The following is a 24238-nucleotide window of genomic DNA, read 5'->3' as shown; positions in this document are numbered from 1 at the left end:
ATGGAAAATATTAAGACTTCTTGTTGATCAATGGGTATGGAGTTTTAGTTTTACAAGATGAAAACATTTTGGAGATTAGTTGTACAATACTATGAAAGTGCTTAACACTACTGAGCTGTACACTTAAAAGTAGTTAAGATGGTAAATTTTGTTATGTGTATTTTATCACAATTAAAATAATTTTCTTAGTAGTTCCAGACAATCAGGGGAGGTGGTTGCTGAGATAAGCCCACAAATAGAGGTGGGACAGGAACAATTAACTGTTAATTCTCTCTAACCCCTACTACGTGGCTGCTATTATTCTCTCCAGTCTGACCCCGGGACTTAGGGAAAAGGTAGAACTCTTTAGTTTATCTTACTCTTAAAAAAAAAGTCATATGCCATAATATTCAAGAATGTCCACAGAATGTCCAAGAAAAGAGAATGGGTAAATACGAATTTCTGTAATCAAATTTATTCATGTTCAGAGATGTCATTTACAGCTTTAAAGACTGCCTGGTAAACTTCAACAATGTTATGGACATCTTACAAATGTTTGTTAGTATGTAATTATGATACTCATCTCTTGAATTTATAAAAATCAGAAGTGTTCCTCAGAAAGTTTTGCAATGTGCCAATGGAACTAAAAATGTCACAGCTACAGCTACCATCTACTGAGTGCTTGGTTTCATTTGACAAAAAAATAAATATTTTAAAATTTTTTTAAATAAAAGTTTTATAAAGTGGTAACCTCCGCATGTCTCTGCCTGGCAACATGTCACAGGCATCCCTCCTTCCCTCTTTTTAGCATGAACTAGTCTTGGCCATATGACTACCGTCCCAGTCCAATCAGTTGCAAAATAAAAATGAAAAGGTTGATGATGTCCAAGTAGATGTTCAGGGCAGCAAAAACATACTCTTCAGGGTCCAGGTCAGAGTGATGGTGGCGCCCTCCCACCATGAGCTGTACATCCATCACCAAGTACTTAAAGAGAAGAAAGAAGGATTAGCTACCTAAATTGTACCTTTCTATCACATAGGAATCCTAAATTACCTGGAAAAAATATTTTAGCATCAGTAAATATAGTTCAGAAAGTCAATTTGTGACTATATATGTTCTTTTTACAGCCTCGACTATTCAGTTTGTCCCCAAGTGTGTCTTCAACCTACTACAGCAAGTGTGCCATCCTCCTGATGCCGGTGGCACCAAATCTGTAAGCCTTCTCTTGCTTTCCAAATGCAGAAAACTTTGGGCCTTTAGCCAATGAGGTAGAGCAGGTGGAACGATTGAACACAGAGATAAACTACAAAATTCCTTGTATTTGTGATTTCCCCACATGTTCTTGCTGAACAAAGAACAAAAATAAAGATGGTCCCTGATATTTAGATACACACCCAGCAATAATTCTGAATTCTTGAAGCTTTGGATGATACCATTTTTCAAACCCTGACTTTGGGATGGTTTTATGATGATGTTGGAATTTCCAAAACAGAAGTAAGGGAAGATGGAATTTGTAGATGGTTAAATATTTCCCAAAATAAATGTTTAGCTCAGCTACAGTAGGTAAAATTAGGAGCTCCTAAAACATCGATAGGAAAGTCAGGCAGGCCTCTTGCCTTTATGCTTGCTGCTAGGTGAGCAGTCCTGGGCAGCAGGAATACATTAGAGGAGGAAAAGGGAACAAGTGGCCCCTTACTTCTTTGTATCAGATTTTAGACTGAGTCTAGTGTGGTGGGGCAGAGCCACAGAGCCCCACCAGACAGATCAATGCTGGCACTATAGAGAATACTTGGGGGTTTAAGGATGCTTTAAAATAATTCATTTACAACAATATCCACATCAGTAAGACCCATCCCAAGAGATCGTGGTATCAGCTCTCTGTGGGCCCCAGTTGCCACTTAGACTGGGAAGGATAAGGAGGAAGGGAAAAAGAGGAGGAAAGGGCACCTCCTGATATGAGCTTTATGCCAGTTCATTACAGACCTCATCCCATGTAAAGTGTGACCAACCCAGTGGAGGCAGGAGAGATTAACTGAGCCTCCAAGAAGGGAAGATCACACTGTGGCAAACCCAGAGAAGGAAGTCCAACCCAAGGCTGGATGCCAAAGCAGGGGCCGCACCTGGACACTGAATCCCTTCTCCTCACTGCTCCCCTCACCCCACGACTGATGCCAGCAACTTTGGGGGGCGGGAAATAAGCTAGGTGACCAGTCATTCCAGTCTGTCCAGGACTTTAGTGTGTCCTTAGAAACCCTCAGTGCTAGGCGAATCAGGGCAGTTGGTCACCCTAGAAAACAGGCTGCCCAGGAGCTGAGCTTCCAGCCTTCATTTATCACCCTGACATCCTGACTTCTGTGGAGAAGCACTTTTCTCTCTTCCTCTCCTCTGAACTCCTGACTTTGTCTTATTTCCTCTTATTAGAGGGTAAACAACTTCTAACCGTTTCACAGACACGTCTTGGTGGTTAGGAGTACACCTCCCAGGTGAACTGTTTTTGAAGGCAGACAGAAAAAGTGAGAGAGTAAGATGAGCTGGGATTCAGACCTCCAGGAACATTTGGGGGTAGCACCCTGCCTCACCCCTACAGCTCTCGTGGTTAACCATCCCGTCCCTACCTCCCTGAAAAAATTTCAGTTTCCCTCTCCCCTTATTTGTTTAGTGTTGGGTATGCCTAAGCCTACAAGACTATTTGTTCTGCCTCCAAACTGGGAAGAGAAACACCAATGTACTTTTGCCTGGAAACAAACTATGCCTGAAACAGGACACAAGAGATGTAACAGCAGGCATCTCTATGCAAAGGATGAGAGCATATGAGTGAAGGTAAACAAGCACAAGTCAGTTCCCTTCATATCAGCAGAGGGAATAAGAAAACTGAAATGTGCATACGTAACCTTAGTCTCCTGGTCTAAATTTTTCTGACACTTGAAAATAGACATAATTCTAACAAAAAAAAAACATAATGTAGCAAAATGTGAATATTTTTAAGCTGGGTGATAATGTGTGGAGTTCATTACTCCATTATCTCTACTTCTGGGTATGTTTGGAAATGCCAAAAATAAAAAATTAAAGAGAAAACCTAAAATACGTGACATGATAAAAGCATAAAATGGAATACCATGCAGCCTTTTAAAGAGAATGAACTCAATCCATGTCTGCCAAGATATGGAGACCATTATTTTTAAGTGAAAAAGCAAAGGCAGAACATTCTGGTTTTTTAGGGCCAGTCAAATTTAGCAGTAGGGAGGTTGTATACCAACTTTAGTGACACTAATGTTAATAAGTTCTGAGAACCCACTACCATCCGATCAATCAAGACAGAACATTCTATAAAGTATGACCATTAAAAAAAAAAAAAGATAAGTGTGTGTGAATGGCCAACACAATATCGAAGGAGAAGAACAGAGTTGGAGGACTGATGCTACCTGACTTCTACCTGAAGCTACCGGTAGCTTAAGACTTACTATGAAGCTACAGTAAGCTAGACAGTGTGGTACTGGTGAAAGAAGAGACAAACAGATCAATGGAACAAACTAGAGAGCTCAGAAATAGATCCATATGAATATAATCAACTGACCTTTGACAAAGAAGCAAAGGCAAGACAATGGAGCAGATAGTCTCTTCAACCAGTGGTGTTAGAACAAGTGGACATCCAGATGCAAAAACACAAATCTAGACGAAGACTTTTTACCTTTCACAAAAATCAACTCAAAATGGATCTCTGACCTAAATGTAGAACACAAAACTCTAAAAGTCCTAAGAAGATGACATAGGAGAAAACCTAGATGACTTGGGTGTGGTAATGGCTTTTTAGATATGACCCCAAAGGTACAATCCATGAAAGAAGTAATGGATAAGCTGGAGTTCATTAAAATTCAAAACTCCTATTCTGTGAAAGTCAATGTCATGAGAATGAGAGAATGAGACATCGAGGGGAGAAAATATTTGTAAAAGACACATCTGATAAAAGACTGTTATCTGAAATATTAAAAAAAAAAACTCTTAAAACTCAACAATAAGAAAACAATCTGATTTTAAAATGGACCAAAAATCCTAAGAGACACCTCACCTAAGAAGATATACCGGTGGAAAATAAACACACTAGTAGATAATCTGCCTCATATGTCATAAGGGAAATGCAAATTAAGACAACAGTAAGATACCATTCTTAAAATGGCCAAATTCTGGAACACTTATGACATCAAATGCTGCTGAGGATATAGAACAACAAATTCTCAGTCATTGCAGTGGGAATGCAAAACAGCGCAACCACTGTAGAAGACAGCTTGGCAGTTTCTTATAAAACTAAACATACTCGGGGGTGCCTGGGTGGTTCAGTGGGTTAAAGCCTCTGCCTTTGGCTCAGGTCATGATCTTAGGGTCCTGGGATCAAGCCCCGCCTGCTTTCAGGAACTCTGCTCAGCAGGAACCTGCTTTCTCCCCTCTCTCTCTCTCTGCCTGCCTCTATGCCTACTTGAGATCTGTCAAATAAATAAATAAAATCTTTAAAAAACAAAACAAAACATACTTTTACTCTCCGATCCAGGAATCATGTTCCTTGGTATGACTCAACTACCCAAAGGAGTTGAAAACTTACAAAAACCTGCACACAGGTGTTTATAGCAGCTTTATTCAAAATTGTCAAAACACGGGAGCAAACAGGATGCCCTTCAGTAGGTGGATGGAACCATAAACCGCAGCACCATAGACAACAGAATGTTACTCGGCACTAAGAAGATATGAACTGTCAGGCCACAAAGAGATGTGGTAAACTTAAGGGCACATCACTAAGCGAAAGAAGCTGTTCTGAAAAGGCTGCAGACTGAATGACCTCCACTATATGACATTATGGAAAAGGCAAAATTTAGAAACAGGAAAAAAATCAGTGGTTACCAGGGGTTAGAGGCAGGGAAGGGATCAAAAGGTGGAACACAAGGGATTTTGAGAGCAGTAAAAAAATACTCTGTATGAGGTGGCAATGACGGAATGTGTCAGTATATATTTATCTAATCCCACAGAGTGTACCACACCAGGTGTGAAATCTGATGTAAACTCTAGGTGATTGTGATGTGCCCAGGTCGTTTCGTCAGTGTAACAGATGTACCAGTCTGGTGGGGGATGTGCATCATGAAGGAGGCCATGCGTGTGTGGGGGGAGGGGGGATACAGGAAACATCTGTACCTTCCTTTCTGTCGTGCTGTGAATTTAAAAGGGCTCTAAAAATTGTCTTTATAAAGAAAAAGAAGAAGGAAAAGGAGGGAAAGGAGGAGGGGGAGGGTGAAGTCTCCCAGAGGGCTTTCCGGTCAACTCCTGACTCTACTAGACTCTGGGGCTAGCACAGGCTTAGGGACACTGTCAATGCAGAAACCACATGCTTTGTCAAAGTGAGGGAGAAATGGACTTACAAGTGAGAAGATTATAGTTCCAAGGCCAGCATACAACAGATGCAGCCACTGCAAAGAGAAGAAACAATCGTACATTAAGATTCAGAATAATGAAAGGACTCACCTGGGCCATTGCTGTTAGATAAGGACTCAATATTAAGGAAAGTCAAATCCGTGGAGAAATTCATTTTTTTTGAACATCATGGTCTACAGCATCCACTCCATTCCTTGCAGCAAACAAATGAAAAGCACCCTTGCCAAATCAGTTTTATCAAGTGTTAAACGTCTCAGGCGTGGTAGGGCAAATTGAACATTCTGGATATGTTTTACTTTTTGCGTCATCTCATAACCCTTCTATAGTATCTGCGCCTATACTCAGCTCTTGGAACAAGGTCACTCTGAAAATAGTGCCCCTCAGGTACCCTCGCTAGAGCTGAGTGACAAGAGGTGGAAGACATTGGCTCCAAAAGCAGTGACTCTGTAGACTGACCAGAAACCTTATATGTGACTGGGATCAAACAGAAGCACCAGGCCAGTCAGAAATTCTCAGAGTCTGTTTTATCATCAGCTGTGCTGGAGCTGTTACTCTACAGAGTTGGCCAGTCAACTCAGACCAAGAGAGAGAAAGGGGGGAGGATTTCCATTTCTATGAATCCTATCACTGCTTCCTACATAGAAGTTCCATGAATATCCCCTGTGTCTTTGCTTCAAGCTAGTCTGTTCCATGGAACCCAAATAGCCCTGATCAGAATAGAATGATCTGAATGCCAAAGAGGTTGGCTCTCTATGGGGAGAGGATAAGGAGGTGGTGCATAACATGTAAGAAAAATAATGTCATTCACTCTTCAGGACAAGAAAGCTCATCCTAGGTAAATAGAGCATTCTGCAAACCAGGGAAGATTCTTGGTGAAGGGCATAAATCAGGAGTCAGTGACACAGTGTGGGAGGGGCAGTGTTTCTGGACTGAGCTAATAGTAAGAAAATACCTGATTACTAGAGTCTGAAGAATTCAAAATTGCCCAAGTCAAACAAGCATGTATACTTACAACAAGGTTGGACAACAAGTGTCCATCGAAGTCTTTCATTTAAATGTGTGTAAGATTATATAGTGTAGATATTTGTGAAAGGAAGTTTACAGTAGGAACTGGGATTCATCTATCTAGTAGAAAAGAGAGTTCCTTAACTGCACCCAGATGGTATTGTAAAGAGTTATGGAACCAACCTAATAAATATTTGGATTATTACTACCACCAATATCTGGGCTACCCACCACCCACCTTCCCTCTCCTTCACTTGGCGCCTGATATGCTACTGGGGTCGACCAGGTCTTCCAGCCCCCAGCAGCAACCCAGCCCCTTTCCTCCCAGAGGCATTTCTCCCAGTGCAGTCTTCATCTGCTTCACCCCACTGGGCGTCTGCTTCTCAGAGGATCTAGGCCAACACAACCAGCATGTCACCCTACATTTCTAACAGTTCTCTAAAGTTCCCAAATGAGATCCCACTTACATATGATCGTATGAAGAGTAAGAGAATTCCATAGATAAGAAGTACGAAGAGTGAAACAAACAGGATTCCGTTCAACATCGTGAAGTCCCACTGAGGAAACATAGCACAAAAAACAACTCAGTTATCATCTATAAGGAACTTCAGGATGTTTAGAGATGCATTTTATACCCATAGACAGACACTGACCCGTTTGCTAATAATTTACGCAGAACATTTCTAATAACCATGGAAATCCATTCGCCCCTACCACGGGAAAATGCTACATTAAAAAGTGTGTTGTTGACCGGAACATGCTTCAGGAGCGAATATGGAGGAAATCACAGGAGCCAAGGATATAAGAGGGTTCATCATGCTATCCTATTTTTGTATTTGTATGAAATTTCCCCTACTAAAAAAGCTTCATTGAATAAATAGGATGTAAATTTGTATGTCTAGTATGATCATAATTATTCATATTTTCTCAAAAGTGTTGTGCACAGAATACAGTATTGGAATGAAATAGACCAATGTTAACTGGGTACCTTTTTCATGTTTCTATGCATACATTTAATAAAAATACACTACACTTTCAAAAATTATTGCTAATGATTCTTTTGTTATTTTGAAATTCATTAATGTGTTTTTTGGTTTCACCTTTTTAATAAATCAGGGACCAAATCAGCCTGGGGAAGATGAGGATTCCTTTTTTTTTTTTTTAAGATTTTATTTATTTATTTGACAGAGAGATCCCAAGTAGGCAGAGAGGCGGGGGGGTGGGGGGAAGCAGGCTCCCCGCTGAACAGAGAGCCCGATGTGGGGCTCAATCCCAGGACCCCAAGATCATGACCTGAGCCGAAGGCAGAGGCCCAACCCACTGAACCACCCAGGCACTCCTAGATGAGGATTCTTTTAAAGGAAGGGGAACATCATCTTCTGACCTGAATAAAATTATGCAGCAAAAGAAGACCCTCGAATCTACGATATTATTTTTGTCAGCGTATTTTCCCACTTCCTCTGTTTCCCCCTTCACTCCCTTTGCACACCAAGAGAGTCATCGGAAGTATTAACTCTCCAAGCGAGGTTCCGAACCATCAGCACCACCTGTGCAATGTGAATTATCCGGCCCACGCCCCGGACTTTCTGAAGCAGCCACTCCAGGGTGGAGCCCGAGGAACCTGTTTTCACAAGCCCTCCAGGTGATTCTGATGGCCGTTAAAAAAATGTTTGTCTACAGCTGTGCATTCAGTGCTTGTGGCTCGTAGGCATTTGAAGTATGGCTGAAGTGACGTGGATTTGAATTTTAGTTCAAAAAAAGGATGTAAAGCAGCTCAATATTTTCTAGCGATTCCTGAAATGTTAATACCTTGCATATATTCGGTTAAATAAAATATAGGATTAAGATTAATTTCACCTGTTTTTGTTTTCTTTTTTAACGTGGTTACTAGGAAAGTCAGACGCCAGAAGGCAGGGAGGCTGCGGAGGTGAGGACCGCAGGACAGCAGTGAGCAGGAGGGAGGAGGGTAAAAGAGTGGGTCAGGCAGAGGAGCTCACACCCACACACTCCCTTAGGAGAGGAACCGGTCCCAGTGATACATACTTTTGTCTGAAGAGCGAACAAAGTGAGCGATAACGTCACCAGAGCGGTTGCTGCTGTTGCCCATAAGATTTCCTCGGCATTGTAGAAACTGAAACCAGAGACTGTGATTACTGTCCACACGCACGCAAGGAAGAGCATGCACGGAAAAGGAAACGGGTATCCAGGACTTACACTGATATGGCTCCGAGCAGCAGACCTTGAAGAACTGTCTGAAAACAAAACGCATAGCAAATCAGAACCCCGATTCCTGAGGCCCAGAAGCCAGAGGAGAGGGTTGAAGGTGCGGATGTTTCGGGCAGGGTCGAGGGAGCGTGTGGAAGCATGGTAACCCTAGTGTGCAACGCTACAGGGAAAATGAATTGTTGGAAACAAACCATGGGGCTAAGCATTTTCCTAACATTCCCCCAAGGCTGACAAGATTCTTTTATTAGCAAAAATTCTTAGAACGCAGGAGTATCTTTCAACGTATCTAGTGAATGAAAGATGTATTCAGTAGGAATATCGAAACCATAATAATGACAGGTTTTTCTGTAGACCATATTCTCAGTAATCCAATGGGGCCAACTGCACGGCATCTTAATTTATCAAAGCAGGATATGCTATTTCTTCTGATGCTTCACCAACAGCCTCGGCACTGACATTTCCTCCAGTGCTTGGGTGAGAATTAAAAACTCCAGACCTCAGGTGAGGGACGAGGATGGAGGCCTTTCCGGCCCCGGAGATGGGGCTCAAGGGCAGTTCTCTGCAGAGCGTGGAGCAAGAGAGGAGAGAGGCGGTCAAGCCAGAGGATGAGACCAACCAAGGCAACAAGGATGCACCCAGGTGCACAGCCAGGCTCCAGCATGGCGGACAGGTGGAGGGGACAACAGTGAACAATGGTGGAAGGATGACATTCCCCAGATGGTGGGCGGCTCCACCAGAGACAAGTCCAGAGCCTTGGCTGACCCTCTGGTCCACAGCAGGAGCCAAGAAGGTATCCTTTAGTCCCCGGGAGTGAAAATGAAGATGCATCCTAACTGTGGTGTGGGGACTGCTAGAGCGGCTTTGAAATTCTCCAGCTGGCCCACGTCATCCAGCATAGGAGACGAGAACTACGGCCATCCCCAGAGTCCTGGATTGTATCTCTGCTTTTTCCAAACCCAGTGAGTAGCTGCCTGATTCTCTACTTTGTTCAATTTACCAGAGCCGTCTTTCTTTCCAGTATAGGTTTAAAAAGCTGTGTCTGTTCCATGTACGCATGATATTTTAATAATGTGCTTGCTTCCAACCTTCCTCTTAGGATTTTCTTCTTCTACTTGCTCTGTTGCTGCATGTTTCTCCATCTTTTGCAGCACATAAGTGTGCGTGAGAGACAGAGACAGAGGAGAGGATGGTGGGAGGAAGACAGGGGTTAGAGACAGAGATGGAGCGGGAATGGTTTAAAGTGGGAAATCCCTCTTCAGTTTTCCCAAGAGGAGAATGAGAAGTCAAACCCGCCTAATGACTTCAAGAGCGCAGAACATGGGCTCAAGGGGTGTAAATGCTACGGGACAAAAGCTGTCTTCAGTGTTTGTGTTTTCATTTTCCCCTCAACCCCTTTCCTGAAATGGTTTTCTCCATATATTTCCTAATACTTAATCAAAACAAAAAGTTGAGAAGATATAACTAATTCTTTGCTCCTCTACAATATTCTCTTAAACTGTTACTGCTTTGAGATACACAACAAAACCTCAGAGATGAGAGCTTCCTTTGAGAGCAATACCTTGCATCTCTTCTTGTAATAATTTAAATTTTTTTTCTTGGAAAATTTAAAAATTGAAAGTTTTTGGAAAAGTACCTCCCTTCCCCATCCTATTGCCTCTGCTCCAGGATTCCCAATATCTTTCTATGTCTGGCTTTTAGCCCCCACTCCTTCCTGAGTGTGATCTGGGCAGGAACTGGGAGACCTCACCTGCTCCCCTGAGCAACGAGCAGAGTATCCACGCCAGGTAAAGGACTTTCAGTGCTCTGGCAGCCAAGGAAATGCCCACACGTAGGCACCAGAGAGCTCGTCTTCTCCAGCCTCGTGTGGAGGCTAGTCTTCCAATATATAAATCACGCTGGCCACTGCACTATATGGATGCTGAACATTGGCATGTGTCCTTCCTTTCTTTGACCACCAGGCACAGACCCAAATCTAGGCTCATCACACTCAAGTACAATAGGACAATTAATTTTTTCAAATTTTTAATTGAAATATTATTGACATAAAATATTGTATTCGCTTCAGATATACAACATAGTGATTTGACAATTATATGCCCCACAAAATGCTCACCACAATTAGTATCATCTGTCTTCGTACAAAGTTATTGCAACATGATCGACTATGTTCCCTGTGTCATACTTTTCATCCCCGTGACTTATTTATAACTGGAAGTTGGTACCTACTAAACTCCGTCACCTGTGTTTCCTAGCCCCCATCCCTCTCCTACAACCACCAGTTTGTTCTCTGTTTTTATGAGTCTGTTTTTGTTTTGTTTGTTTCTTTGTTTTGGTTTGTTTTCTGGATTCCACATATAAGTGAGATGATACAGTATTTGTCTTTCTCTGTCTGACTTATTTCACTTTGCACTTAACCTCTAGGTCCATCCATGTTGTCACAAATGGCAAGATTTCATTCTTTTTATGGCTGAATAATACTCCATCGTGTATAAGTACCATCTCTTCTTTATTGATTCATCTGTCAGTGGATGGTTAGGTTACTTCTATATCATGGCTGTTGTAAATAATTCTGCAATAAACATAGGGGTGCACATACCTTTTTCAATTTGTGTTTTCATTATTTGGGTAAATACTCAGAAGTGGAATTACTGGATTGTATGGTATTTCTATTTTTTTAAAGATTTTATTTATTTATATGACAGATGGAGATCACAAGTAGGCAGAGAGGCAGGCAGAGAGAGAGAGGGAAGCAGGCTCCCTGCTGAGCAGAGAGCCCGAGGCGGGGCTCGATCCCAGGACCCTGGGATCATGACCTGAGCTGAAGGCAGAGGCTTTAACCCACTGAGCCAGCCAGGCACCCCTGGTATGTCTATTTTTAAAACTTTGGGGAAACTCTATCCTCTTTTCCACAGCGGCTCCACCAATTTATATTCCCATCAACGGGGCAAGAGGCTTCCCCTTTTCCCACATCCTCTCCAACACTTATTATTTCTTGTCTCTCTGATAGTAGTCAATTCTGACTTGTGTGAGGTGATATCTCATTGCATTTCCATAATGACTAGTGATATCAAGCAGATCATCTCTTGGCCATCTGTATGTCTTCTTTGGAAAAATGTCTATTCAGTTCCTCTGCATTTTTTATTAGATTTTTGTGGTGTTCATTTGTGTATCTAGATAAGTAGGAAGGTAGGTAGGTAGATAGGTAGAATATACATATATATGATCTATATACACTATTAACTCTTTATCAGATATGTCATTTGCAAATATCTTCTCCTATTCAGCAGGTCACCTTTATGTTTTATTGACGTTTCCTTCCCTGTGCAAGAGCGTTTTAATTTGATGTAGTCCCGAATGTTTATTTTTGGTTTTGTTTCCCTTGCCTGAGGAGACAGATCCAAAAAATATTGCTAGGGACGATGTTCTTGAGTTTACTGCCGGTGTTCCTTTTAGGAGCTTTATGGTTTCAGGTCTCACATTTAGGTACTTAATCCATTTTGAGTTTATTTTTGTGTCTGCTGTAAGAAAGCAGTCCCGTTTCCATTTTTCTGCATGTGGCTGTCCAGTTTTCCCAGCACCGTTTGTTGAAGAGACTGCCCTTTCCCATTGTACATTCTTGCCTTCTTTATTGAAGATTAATTGACCATATAGTTGTGGGGATATTTCTGGGCTCTCTGTTGTGTGCCATTGATCTACGTGTCTGTTTTTGTGCCAGTACCGTACTATTTTGATTACTACGGCTTTGTAGTATATCTTAAAATCTGGGATTGTTACACCTCCAGCTTTGTTCCTCTTTCTCAAGACTGCTTTGGACTAGGTAGGACTAAGCATTTTGTATACCATCTAACCACTGGCTTTATTTTCCTACCCTTATTTTTTCCCTTTCATCAGATTTCCCCACCAATTTATCTTATCTCCTTATATTGTAGGTATTTTTATAAGCTACCTCAAATCCGATATGGAATCAGATGAAGAATTAATCACAATGGGAGGGTGCTGACATCCTGGAATCCTTGTGAGCAGCAGGAAAGGAATTGGTGGCAAGAGAAAGAGCCACACGTTTTCTGTCGGCAGAGCAGCACTGATCCACACAGAAAGGACCCACGTGGTGAGGCCTTGTGAGTAGAAGCCCCACGGGAGGCGCTATGAACCAGCAACGACACCATGCCTGAGTGAGGAGAGGAGATCTAAGGACCTGGAACTCCCCAGTCCCCAGCTCTCCTGAACTGAGATGCACGGTGAGGAAACAGGGAGAAGCTGAGCTGAGCTGGGTTTCTGCGCCCAGTGAGACTCGAAACAGAAATAAGACACATCTTACAAAATAAGGAAAATTACACTTCTCACCCACGAGTTTGTGAGCCAAATGTAAAAACCCACTTTCCATAACAAAATGGGTTTGTGGCAGCTGGCAGAGGGCCAGTAAGTTAGCTGTTCCTGAAATGCAGCCCGGACTCTGAGAGGGCTCCCCTATGTGGCCTCTCGAGGCAGGTTTGCCCAGGGTCCCCAGATCCTCTCCCTCAGCAAAAGGGTGTGGGTACGGTCTCATAAGTAAGTTTGCGACTTTGTTATTACAATCAGAATCCAGCCAAGAGAACATCTCACAAATACTTTCTATCTGTATTATTCCCCAAGAAGATTTTCCACAATAAAAGGCATGGAATTACTAATACGACAGAAATAGATTTCAGAGGCAAGCTACAAGTTCTAATAAAGTCTACTTACAAATAATCCCAGGAGAATGTAATTCGCAGGCACCTGACGGCGGAGTTTCCCACAGCAAGCAAGTACAATCAGTACAACAAAAAATGCCGGCCTGAGGATAATTTAAAGTCATGTGTTATTTGCTTCCAGTGATTATATCATATGGTATAGGTAGATAAATAGAGATGGAGATATGTTACTATATATTATCATCTGTTACTAAGTGTAAATAAAAATATATTCAGATGATTACCTTTGCTTTTTTTTTTTTAGCTTTTGAAACTAACTTTGCTCATTGCCAGCCATAGAATTTTTAAAATTTTTATTTTGAAATAATTATAAATTCACAGGAAGTTGCAAAAGACAGAGAGGTCAGTTTCCCCCAAGGGTTCCATCTTACATATTTAAAGTATGATACCAACACCGTTAATTTGACATTGGTGCAATGTGTGTGTAATGCTGTGTCACAGAACTATGACACAGATCTGTGTAGATATGTGTAACCAGCACCACAGTCGAGATTTGAAACTATCCCATCACTAAAACATCAACAAGATATCCCTCATGCCATCCCTTTGTGGTAACATGCACACACACCCTCTAGTTCCTAGTAACCACTAATTTGCTTGTTTTTTTATCTCTATAATTTTATCGTTTCCAGAATGTTATATCTTTTTTTTTAAAGATTTTATTTATTTATTTGACAGAGAGAGATCACAAGTAGGCAGAGAGGCAGGCAGAGAGAGAGGAGGAAGCAGGCTCCCTGCTGAGCAGAGAACCCTATGTGGGGCTCCATCCCAGGCAGCCAGGATCATGACCTGAGCAGAAGGCAGAGGCTTTAACCCACTGAGCCACCCAGGCGCCCCCAGAATGTTATATCTTTACTTAATTTTTAATAAAGAACCTCAATCAGTAGTTGGTAGAAAAATCACTTTTTATGAAATCCAAGAATACTTACAAGATTGCATAAGTGAACCAAGCATTCATGAGCACCCAAGTTTTTAAACCTTTCCTGATTAAAAAAAAAATACAGTGTTAAACAATAAATTGTTTCTTTTTCTAACATAATATTAAGTAGAAGTAAAACAATCTCATGACAAAGGGGTAAACCTTAAATGATTGACAATGACAAATGAGTGAAATAATCAAACCTAGAACTATACCTTGCTTCTTAAAATAGACTTATAAAAAGATAGTTATATAAGTCAAATCTGTATGAATGTAAATGTCCCGGGGACGTTTTTATTTAAAAAAAAAAAAAAATACCGAGATCGCTATGTGTAGAAAGCGAAAAGAAAAAAAAAAAAATCAACCTCTTATGTATTTGTTTTGTAAATGGAGATTTTCATGAGCTAGGTTTAAGCAATGATGGCTCATAGTCCCTGAAATATTTTCTGCATTTAACAGTGTTCCAAGTCTCTGCAGCCTCCAAAATCTCACCTTTTTTCTTTTATCCAGTTTTTTTTTTTAAAGATTTTATTTATTTCTTTACCAGAGAGAGAGGGAGAGCACACAAGCAGGGGAAGCAGCAGGCAGTGGGCTCTCTCTCCACTGGGCAGGGAGCCCAACACGGGACTCAATCTCAGAACCCCGGGACCATGACCTGAGCCAAAGGCAGACATTTAACCGAGTGAGCACCCAGGTATCCCTTCTTTTATCCACTTTTGCCTGTGGAAATAGCTCAGGGAAAATAGAAAATAAAATAGACCCCAAATAAGAGTAAGACAAAAAGATCTTGGCTTAGGAAGCTGAAGCAAAACTGTAGAAATCTACCAATACCTCTAAGAGTTGCCTCAGAAACAACAAAGTGATAGAAATATCACATCCTATGGATGATTAAGAAAAAATAAATAATGTTTAATGATCAGAATTAAGTTGATTCAATAAAAATTAAGGTGAACAACTTAGTATTTAATTTACATCAGTAACAACAACTTACCAGAAAAGAAACACGCTGACAATTGCCCCAGTGACCACCAACTGAGCTGACAGGATCAGGAACACTTTTATAATGAAAGCTGAAGAGACAGAAACATTATTTTTATGATACCATATTCAAAAGTAAAAATAGAAATGTAATTATCTATTTATGATGCTTAACAAAAAGGATATTTCCTGTGACTTTTGAGGTTGGGAAAAGGAGCACCAGTTAGAGTCAGCAAATTGAATAACCACAGAAATACAGCTCTGAACACTTTGTGGAAAATACTCCATTTGGATTGTTACAGGTGTTTTATTGGCGATCTGAGGGTTTACACAGGGAAGCCCCAAAATCTAAAAGACAAACAGGGATTAATTCCTTACTACGCACACCCCATCCTCCTTAGGACCCACAGTGACCTGAAAGTCTCTGGATGTTGCAGGCCATCGTGAGGGGTTCGGCTCCACCCGGGGACACAGGTACAGAAGGCAGTTAGCCCTCCGAGATGGATGCAGGCTGTGGGCCTTCTCAGAGCCTTCCCACCACTTCTCTCGCCAGCCTGCCTGCCTGCAGCAATTCCCTTCCCTTCCCTTCACCTCGAGCAGCAACTAAATAAATGAGGAATTATAAGGAAGAACAAGGAGGTCGCAGCAGCATGCCAAAGCCAAGTACAGAGGATGTCAGCATCTCTTTTTGCTTCCTCCCCCCTGCACAGCTCTTCCTGGAGCCCTCCAAATATGGTGCTAAATATGATGACAGTGAGCTGTTTGGTAGCTTTGTCTCCATTTTAAAAGAGAAAAAAATTCTGCTTGGAGATGACTGACAGGATTGTCAGCTGTGTCCTTCGTCTGGGTGGTGTCAACGTATAGGAAGGGAGGAAACAAAGAAATAGGATTGAGCTGTCTTAACCACAATACCAGAACATATGTGCCCCAGTGTCGGTTGCCTATATTAAGATATTCAGGTGGTCAACATTTATTGCACATCTACTATATATCAGAGACTGGGAGGGAATAAATATTAAATGTGGCCCAGCCTTAAGACATAAGATTGTTAGAATAGAATCGACAGTCCAGAAATAATCCATTATATTTATGGTCAACTATTTCTAACAAATGTGCTAGAACAATTCAAGGGAGAAAAAATAGTCTTCAACAAAAGGTGCTGGGACAACTGGACATACACATACCAAAGGAATGAATTTGGACCCTTTCCTCATGTCATACACTAAAGCTAGTAGTTTAAAATGGATCATAAATGTAAGCATAAAAAACAAAACTCTTTAAAAAAAAAAAAAGCAAACTCTTGGGGCACCTGGGTGACTCAGTCTGTTAACTGTCCAACTCTTGGTCTCAGCTCAGGTCATGATCTCAGTGTCTTGAGTTCAAGCCCCACATTGGGGCTCCGCACTCAGCACGGAGTCTGCTTTCCCTCTCCCTCTGTCCTTTGGTCCCTCCCCTGCTCATGCATTCTTTCTCTCTTTCTAAAATAAATAAATAAATAAATAAATAAATAAATAAATAAATCTCTTTTAAAAAGAAACAAAACTCTTGGAAGAAAGCATAGATGTAAATCTTTGTGAGCAGAAATTAGATATGACACCTAAAGCACAAAGAAAGAAAAAAAGAAAAAAAAACGGACAAATTGGACTTCATCAAAAGTAAAAGTTTTGTGCTTCAAATGATACCATCAAGAAAGTGAAAGTGAAAGAAAGAACTAACAAACTGGGAGAAAATATTTGCCAATCATGTATCATGATATGGGACTTATACCTAGATTACACAAAGAACTCTTACAATTAAAAAACAGGCAGATAAATAATTAAAAATGGGCAGAGCTTGTGTAGTGTCCCCGCCCGCTGACACTGGGCTTGGCCACATGACTTGTGTTGGCCAATGAGACGTAAGCATGAGTGAAGCCAGGAAAGGCTTGACAAGCTGCTTGCACAACAGGGCTTGTCTACCTGGTATACTTTTCCTTGGGACCCAGGTCCCACATGATGAGAAACTCAAGTCATAAAGAGAAAGCCTACAACCAACACCAACTTCCAGCCGTGTCAGGGAGTCATAATGGCCACTTCAGCCTCAGCTGCCATCTGATTACAACTGCATTAGAACCCCCAGTCTAGACCAGCCCAAGAACTGCCCAGCTGAACGCAGTCAATCCACAGAATCGTGAGAGATAACAAAATGGTTGCTGTGTTTTGGGCAAAGGACTTGTATAGATATTTCTCCAAAGAAGATACTCAAATGGTCAATAAATTTATGAAAAGATTCTCAACATCATTAGTCATTAGGGAAATGTAAATCAAAACCACAAAGAGGTATCACCTCACATACACTAGAATGGCTATAAGAAGAAAGACAATAACAAGTGTTGACAAGGACGTGGAGAAACGGTCCCCCCTCAAACACTGGTGGTTAGAATATAAAATGATGCAGCCGCTATGTTTAACATTCCTCAGAATTACCATATAACCCAGTGATTCCTAGGTAGCTACTACCCAAAAAAAAAAAAAAATGAAGATACATGTCTATATAAAAACTCAAATATGAATATGGATCACAGCATTATTCCTAATAACCAAAAAGTAGAAACAGAGCAAATGTCTGTCAGCTGAAGAATAAATAAACAAAATATGTTCTAACAAGGCGTTGGAATACTATATGAGCATAAAGAAGGAATGAAGTTCGGAAACATACTACAACATGGGTGAACCTTGAAAACCTTATGGTAAGTAAAAGAAGGCAACCTCAAAAGGTCACATATCATAGGATTCCATTGATGTGAAATATCCAGAACACACAAATTCATAGAGACAGAAAGTAGGTTAGTGGTTGTCAGAGGCCAAGGGGCAGGATGGGATGGGGATTGACTGCCAAAGGGTATGAGTTTCTTTTTGTGGTGATGGTTGCACAACTCTGTAAATATACAAAGAATCGTTGAATTGTACCCTAAAGAAGGGTGAATTTTATGATCTGTAAATTGTATAAAGCTGCTTTAAACAGCGATAGCTCCCCAGCTGCATAGCTTTTCATCCATTACCCTGCTATACTTTCCCTATGTTTCCATAGGACTTTCATTTTTTGGCATACCATATAATTTTTTTAAAGTGGGACAGGACCCAGTCTCTGCTCTCCAGGAGAGACAGACCCAAATAACTAACTCTAATGGTGGTGAGGAGGTCTTCACCTGATTTCCTCATGTGTTAAATGACACTACAACGCCTTCATGTACAGAGTTGTTGTAAGGACTAAAGGCAAAACTCTTCCTCTTAACACAACACCCGGTGCTGAAGGACTGGCACTGGGGGCAGAGGTGGCTCATGGCTCCATTCTCCCTGGCTTCCTCACCACCCAATCCCTATCTGGTTAAAAAGGACAATTGGCCCAACCAGAAAGCTACAGGTGGAGGTGGCTGTGAGATCCCAGCAGGGTCAATGGCATGCAAGTGGAAATTCTTGGGTATGGTTTCTAGGAAAGCCTCTGAAAAGAAGTCAGATTTGGCTTACTCTCGGGCATTTATCCATGAATGGCACCTCTTGGAGCTTTCGAAGCAGCAGAGCAGGCTTGGCCTTTCTTTGCCTTTGCCTTTCCCTACCTGGAAAGCTAGGGATCCAAAGGCATCTTTCCAGCCACAAGATGGGGGATGAGGGCTGCAGGGAGACACAATGGGACTCAAAGCTCACAGTCCACCTTTAAGTTGTCCAAGCCCTAAGAAGGTCTAAGGAGGACACACTGGTCATGCCTTGAACTGCATATTTCATGGAAGGAAAAAGACATTTATTGAAGCCACAGCTCTCTAGGTTTCTACTGCTCACAGCTGAATGTATTTCCCATACAAAATTAATATCTAGGGGCTTTGAATTAATATGCTTTAAAACTAAAGCCAGTATCATAGCATCACCTCGTACGGAGGTAAGAACATTCTGTGGTCAGTGAGTAATTCATATTTTCTCAGGGAACCACACATTATTTGCCATAATACGTTTATTATGAATTTCTGAATACCCTGGACAACTTAGGGGCCATCTCCCACCACAGCCCTGTATCATGTTTCATGGTAAAGCATGACTGGGAAAAACTAAAGGTCAAGTTAAACCTCCTAACAATCCACTCTGTGGAAGCATTTTGAGAGAACACTTGCTTTTCTCTTCCAAAAAGGTAACTTTATGCTCACCTCTGCGGATCGATGCATCTGAGAATGGACTGGCTAAATTATTGCTCTCATCTGGGGTGGTATCATCTGAAATTTGTACCACATAGACATCCGTTCGCTCTCTCGTCTTTGAATGTGGATTCCCGTGAGTTCTTTGTGGCTCAGAAGGTGCAGATGTGGAGGACTGACCAGACTTGATCTGGACGTTACTATCTGCTGCTTTCCGAACCAGATGATGATGACCTCCAGAACTAAAGTCTGTTGGTTCACTGGCCTCCAAGTCCATTTTCCTGGAGGGGGAGAATTGTTATTCAAGTCCTGTGCTCATAACTACTACAATCTTAGCATCCTCATAACTTTCAAATGATTTTTTTCTTTTCTTGTCTTTTAATTAAAAAAATTATTTTTTATTTTTTAGTAGGCTCTACACCCAACATGGGGCTTGAACTCACAACTCTTAGATCAGGAGTCACATGCTCTACCCACTGAGCCAGCCATGTGCCCCTCAGATGATGTTTTCTTAACTGTAACTCCCTTAGCTCAGGACTTACCAAATCAATACTTAACAAATATTTACTGGATAAATGATGAACAAATACTTTTAAGATGAGGCCTATAGAGTGAAATAACTTGTGTTTTATAATAAAATTAATATGTTTATAAATTCATCCGCAAGGAGTTCATAAGTTCCCTCTTATGTGCCAAGTGTGGAGCTACCCAGGTCACCTCCACCTTCAAAGTACTTATATTTTGGAAGAGAAGATAATAAAACAAGCAGTGGTATAAAAGCCAAAATAAGCAGGGTCAGGAATGATGGAAGATGATACAAGAGCCCCTCATAATGTCGGGAGGAACATACAGGACATAGAAGAGGTGGTCACAAGCTTCCTGAGAAAGTCAAGTTTCATCCAAGACTGGAAGATGAGTAGGAGGAGGAGGTGGGGAAAGGTTTTCTAAGGCAGGGGAGGCAGCCTGGACCAGAACTGGAACAGAGAGGGCAGGTTCCAGAGCAGATTGAGGTTAGACAGAGGGCCAGTTAGGGAAGGTCAGTGAGTGACTGGCAAGCAAATCCATCCTGCAGGCCATGGCCACAGCAGGCAGAATGAATGGCCCTCCCCACCCAAAGATGTTCACACCCTAATCTCTGGGACTTGAGAATGTCACCTCACCTGGCAAAGGGAACATTGCCGATGTGATGAGCTAAGGACTCTGAAGTGGGGATAAGATCCTGGGCTCTCTGGGTGGGCCCAACTGTATCACAAGCGTCCTTATGATCATACTTATAAGATGGAGGCAGGAGGATTGGAGTCACAGAAGGAGAGGTGGCAACCAGAGCAGAGGTCGGAGTGACAGAGCTGCTGTCTCTAGTGATGGAGGAAAGGGCCATGAGCCAAGAACGCAGGAGATCTCAGCAAGTTGGAAAAGGCAAGGACAGATATTTTCCCCTAGCTCCTCCCAAACCGAATGCTGGCACTTTAAGACCAGTGAGACCGATATGGGACTTCTGACTTGCAGAACTGTAAGAGAATAGATTTGTATTGTTTTAAGGCATTATATTAATAGTGGTTTGTGACAGCCATAGGTAACTAATACAATGGGGGAGTTACTGAAGGTTCTCCAGCAGGGAACCATGGAGATCTGACTAGAAAGACTGCACTAGGGTGTCTCAGTCGGTTAAGCGGCTGCCTTCGGGTCAGGTCATGATCCCAGGGGTCTGGGATCGAGTCCCACCTCGGGCTCCCTGCTCCGCGGAAAGCCTGCTTCTCCCCCTCCCTCTGCCTCTCCGTCTCTCTCTCTCTCTCTTTCTCATGAATAAAAAAAATCTTAAAAAAAAAAAAAAAAGACTGTAATGGGCACAGTGTGGAGAAAGCACCAGAATAAGCAAAGAGACCAGAAATCCAGATGAGAAGTTACGGTGGCTCTGATACAGTGCTTTGGAACAGAGCACAGTTCTTAGAAAACCAGTATGAAATGAACCAAAAATGGCAAAGAAAAGCCTCCCATTAGCTTCACAAAGACATGAAGACTCAGACAAACCCCTATTCCTGGCCTCCTGCCTCACAAAGAGAAGTCTGAGGAGATTGCCGAGAAGGCCAGGGCTTGGGCAAACCATAGACCAATGGGAATGGCATAAAAAGAAGCTTTGAATAGAACGCCACGCTCTTGGAAAGGCTGACTCCATTTTATATAGATGTCCTTCTCAAATTAACCTATAAATTTTACAAAATTCACTGAGATTTATTTTTCATACTTGAAAACGTAACTCAAAAGTTCATCAGAAAGAGTAAATATATGAGGATAATCAAGAAGAAAATTGAAAGTGAAGGATTCTGGGGAGCTGGGGAGTACTGACTTACTTTATTGGAAACCAAAACATCATGAAGCTACAGGATGAAAAGCATGGTTGTAGTATGTCAATAAATAAACGGATCGATGGGATGGAAGAGTTGTAAGAAATAGACCCACGTGTATATGTGAATTTAAAATTTGATAAAGGGGGGGTGCCTGGGTGGCTCAGTTGGTGGTGTCAGACTCTTGATTTTGGCTCAGGTCATGATCTCAGAGTCATGAGCTTGAACCCCGTGTCGTGTTCTGTGCTCAGAGGGGAGTCTGCTTGAACTTCTCTCTTCCTCTCCCTCTGCTCCTCCCCCACCCCACTCATTCTCTGTCTCTGTCTCTGTCTCTCAAATAAATAAATAAATCTTTAAAAAAATTTTTTTTAAAGGTGGCATTTCAAATTATTGCCCCATGGTATTGGAACAAGTAGTTGTGCTTAGAAAACAAAGTTCAATAACTATTTCACGTCTTTTACAAAAATACATTCCAGATGAATTAAAGATATTATATAATAATAGCCATAGATATTCTACAGGAAAATATCAACAAGTATTTTTGTAAGCCTTGTAAAAATTATATCATAAAGGAAATTCTTGCCAGATTTGGTGTACAAGAAGCACTTTTAATATCATTACAAAAAGAGACCAATAGGGGTGCCTGGGTGGCTCAGTGGGTTAAATCCCCTGCCTTCAGCTCAGGTCATGATCTCAGGGTCCTGGAATCGATCCCCGCTTCAGGCTCTCTGCTTAGCAGGGAGCCTGCTTCCCTTCCTCTCTCTCTGCCTGCCTCTCTGCCTGATTGTGATCTGTCTGTCAAATAAATAAATAAAATCTTTTAAAAAAAAGAGAGAGACCAATAACTCTGAAATGCAAAAGTATGAAAATAAAGCATGCAATGTTTACTATACTGTAAGAAGAAGGTTTTTTTTTTAAGATTTTTTTTTTTAATGTATGTATTTGACAAACAGAGATCACAAGTAGGCAGAGAGGCAGGCAGAGAGAGGAAGGGAAGCAGGCTCCCTGCTGAGCAGAGAGCCCGGTGCGGGGTGTGTGGGGGGGTCGATCCCAGGACCCCGGGATCATGACCTGAGCCGAAGGCAGAGGCTTTAACCCACTGAGCCACCCAGGCACCCAAAAAGAAGTTTTTAACAAGGAAAAGATGAGCAACTCATCAGAAAGATGAGAAAAGAATGTTAATAGGCAATTCATAAAGGAACTTAAAGTGGTCAATAAAGTTAGGAGATAATACCTCACAAATAACAAAGAAATGCAAATAAAAACAATTGTGTACATTTTTCCCCCCAAAAGTAAAACAGATAATTTTCAGAGTTGCAAGGGTGTGGAGAAATGGATAACCCAGGGCCACATTCTGACCTGTGGGGGTCCTATATACATTTGTCTTTGAGGGTACCCTCTTTATAAAAATATATTTAGATGTACATTTTATGGCTGCACTGGCATAAAAAAAATACGATCCAGGCTGGATTCATTATACATTATTTATTCATTATTATTATATTCACTTTTTTCCTCCTGATTGTAAAAGAAATTGAATTATTTTCATGACGCTTAAACCCATGTCGGGCCCTAGGCAATGTGCCTCCTGTGCCTGGAGGCTAAGTCAGCCCTGAGATAACATCAAGCAGTTGACCGGGTGTAAACCTTTCTTTTGTCCGTAATTTGGCAGCATCAGATTCAAAATGTGCATTACTTTATACCCAACAATTACATTTTCAGGAACTTACCCCATAAAACTACCCACACAAATAGGCAATGATATATATTTAAGACAGTTCATTACATTATTCACTGTAACTGCAAAAAAATTTTTAAACAGACTAAATCAATCCTTAAGAAATGGTTAAATTGATTTTAGCAAAGAAAAGGAAGGTATATATGGATTGATGTCAAAAGTTTCCTCCAACGCACTGTTGAGTAAAAGCTCTAGTAGAGAATAATATGTAGTAGGATCGCTTTCATGTCTTATACACCACACACATACACATTTCCAGAAGCTGAAGAGATGTAGGACAAACTGTTAATATTGTTATCTCTAACACTGCAGAGCTGGGGAGTACACTCTGAGTTGTATGAATTTTTATAATGAGCATTTATTATTTATACTAAAAAAGATATTTACATTTTGAAGAGAAAAAGAAATATTTCTCTTTTTGATAAAATCTGGAGCTCCTCTGAGGAAAACCGTCCTCACACTCAGCTGAGAAGCACTGAAAGATGCCGGAACACCCAAACTGGTTTCCTCCTTGGCGGTCCTACAAATCAGAACGGGGGGGTGGGGGGCAGGCAGCGAGAGAATTTCAAAGCACTCAAAACCAAAACCAAACAAAAATCAAAGGCAGCTGAGTTTTCCTCATGAAACTACAGTTGGCTGGTGCCTTAATCATAAAATGAGGCATTCACCTGGTCCTCAGAATGCTTTCTTGCCTCCAGAGCCAGTGGTCATCCCAAGGACAGGCAGGCCCTGGGGCTGAGAAG

At 41.5% G+C, this 24238-nt stretch overlaps 1 protein-coding gene across 2 annotated transcripts; it reads right to left on the bottom strand.

Annotated features, from left to right (window-relative positions):
- Window positions 1–446: 446 nt before the first annotated feature.
- Window positions 447–24238, bottom strand: LOC116878111 (protein lifeguard 1-like). 2 transcript variants are annotated; one of them, XM_032875317.1, is made up of 11 exons: window positions 24164–24235; window positions 23883–24015; window positions 19428–19696; window positions 15267–15345; window positions 14286–14339; window positions 13349–13439; window positions 8615–8652; window positions 8444–8531; window positions 6868–6957; window positions 5383–5430; window positions 447–964 (listed from the first exon to the last, which is right to left on the bottom strand). In XM_032875317.1, coding segments are annotated over exons 2-11 (912 nt in total). In that variant the 5' UTR covers window positions 23885–24015; window positions 24164–24235; the 3' UTR covers window positions 447–811. The 2 variants fall into 2 exon arrangements, with proteins under 2 accessions (XP_032731208.1, XP_032731217.1); XM_032875326.1 differs by lacking the exon at window positions 23883–24015 and having other exon boundaries at window positions 24164–24238.

This window comes from Lontra canadensis, unplaced genomic scaffold, assembly GCF_010015895.1.
Source record: "Lontra canadensis isolate GAN:19392208 unplaced genomic scaffold, GSC_riverotter_1.0 scaffold2, whole genome shotgun sequence".
In the NCBI taxonomy this organism is placed as follows: domain Eukaryota; kingdom Metazoa; phylum Chordata; class Mammalia; order Carnivora; family Mustelidae; genus Lontra; species Lontra canadensis.
Note: the sequence above shows the minus strand (reverse complement) of the source record. Positions and strands in the feature narration are given on the sequence as shown.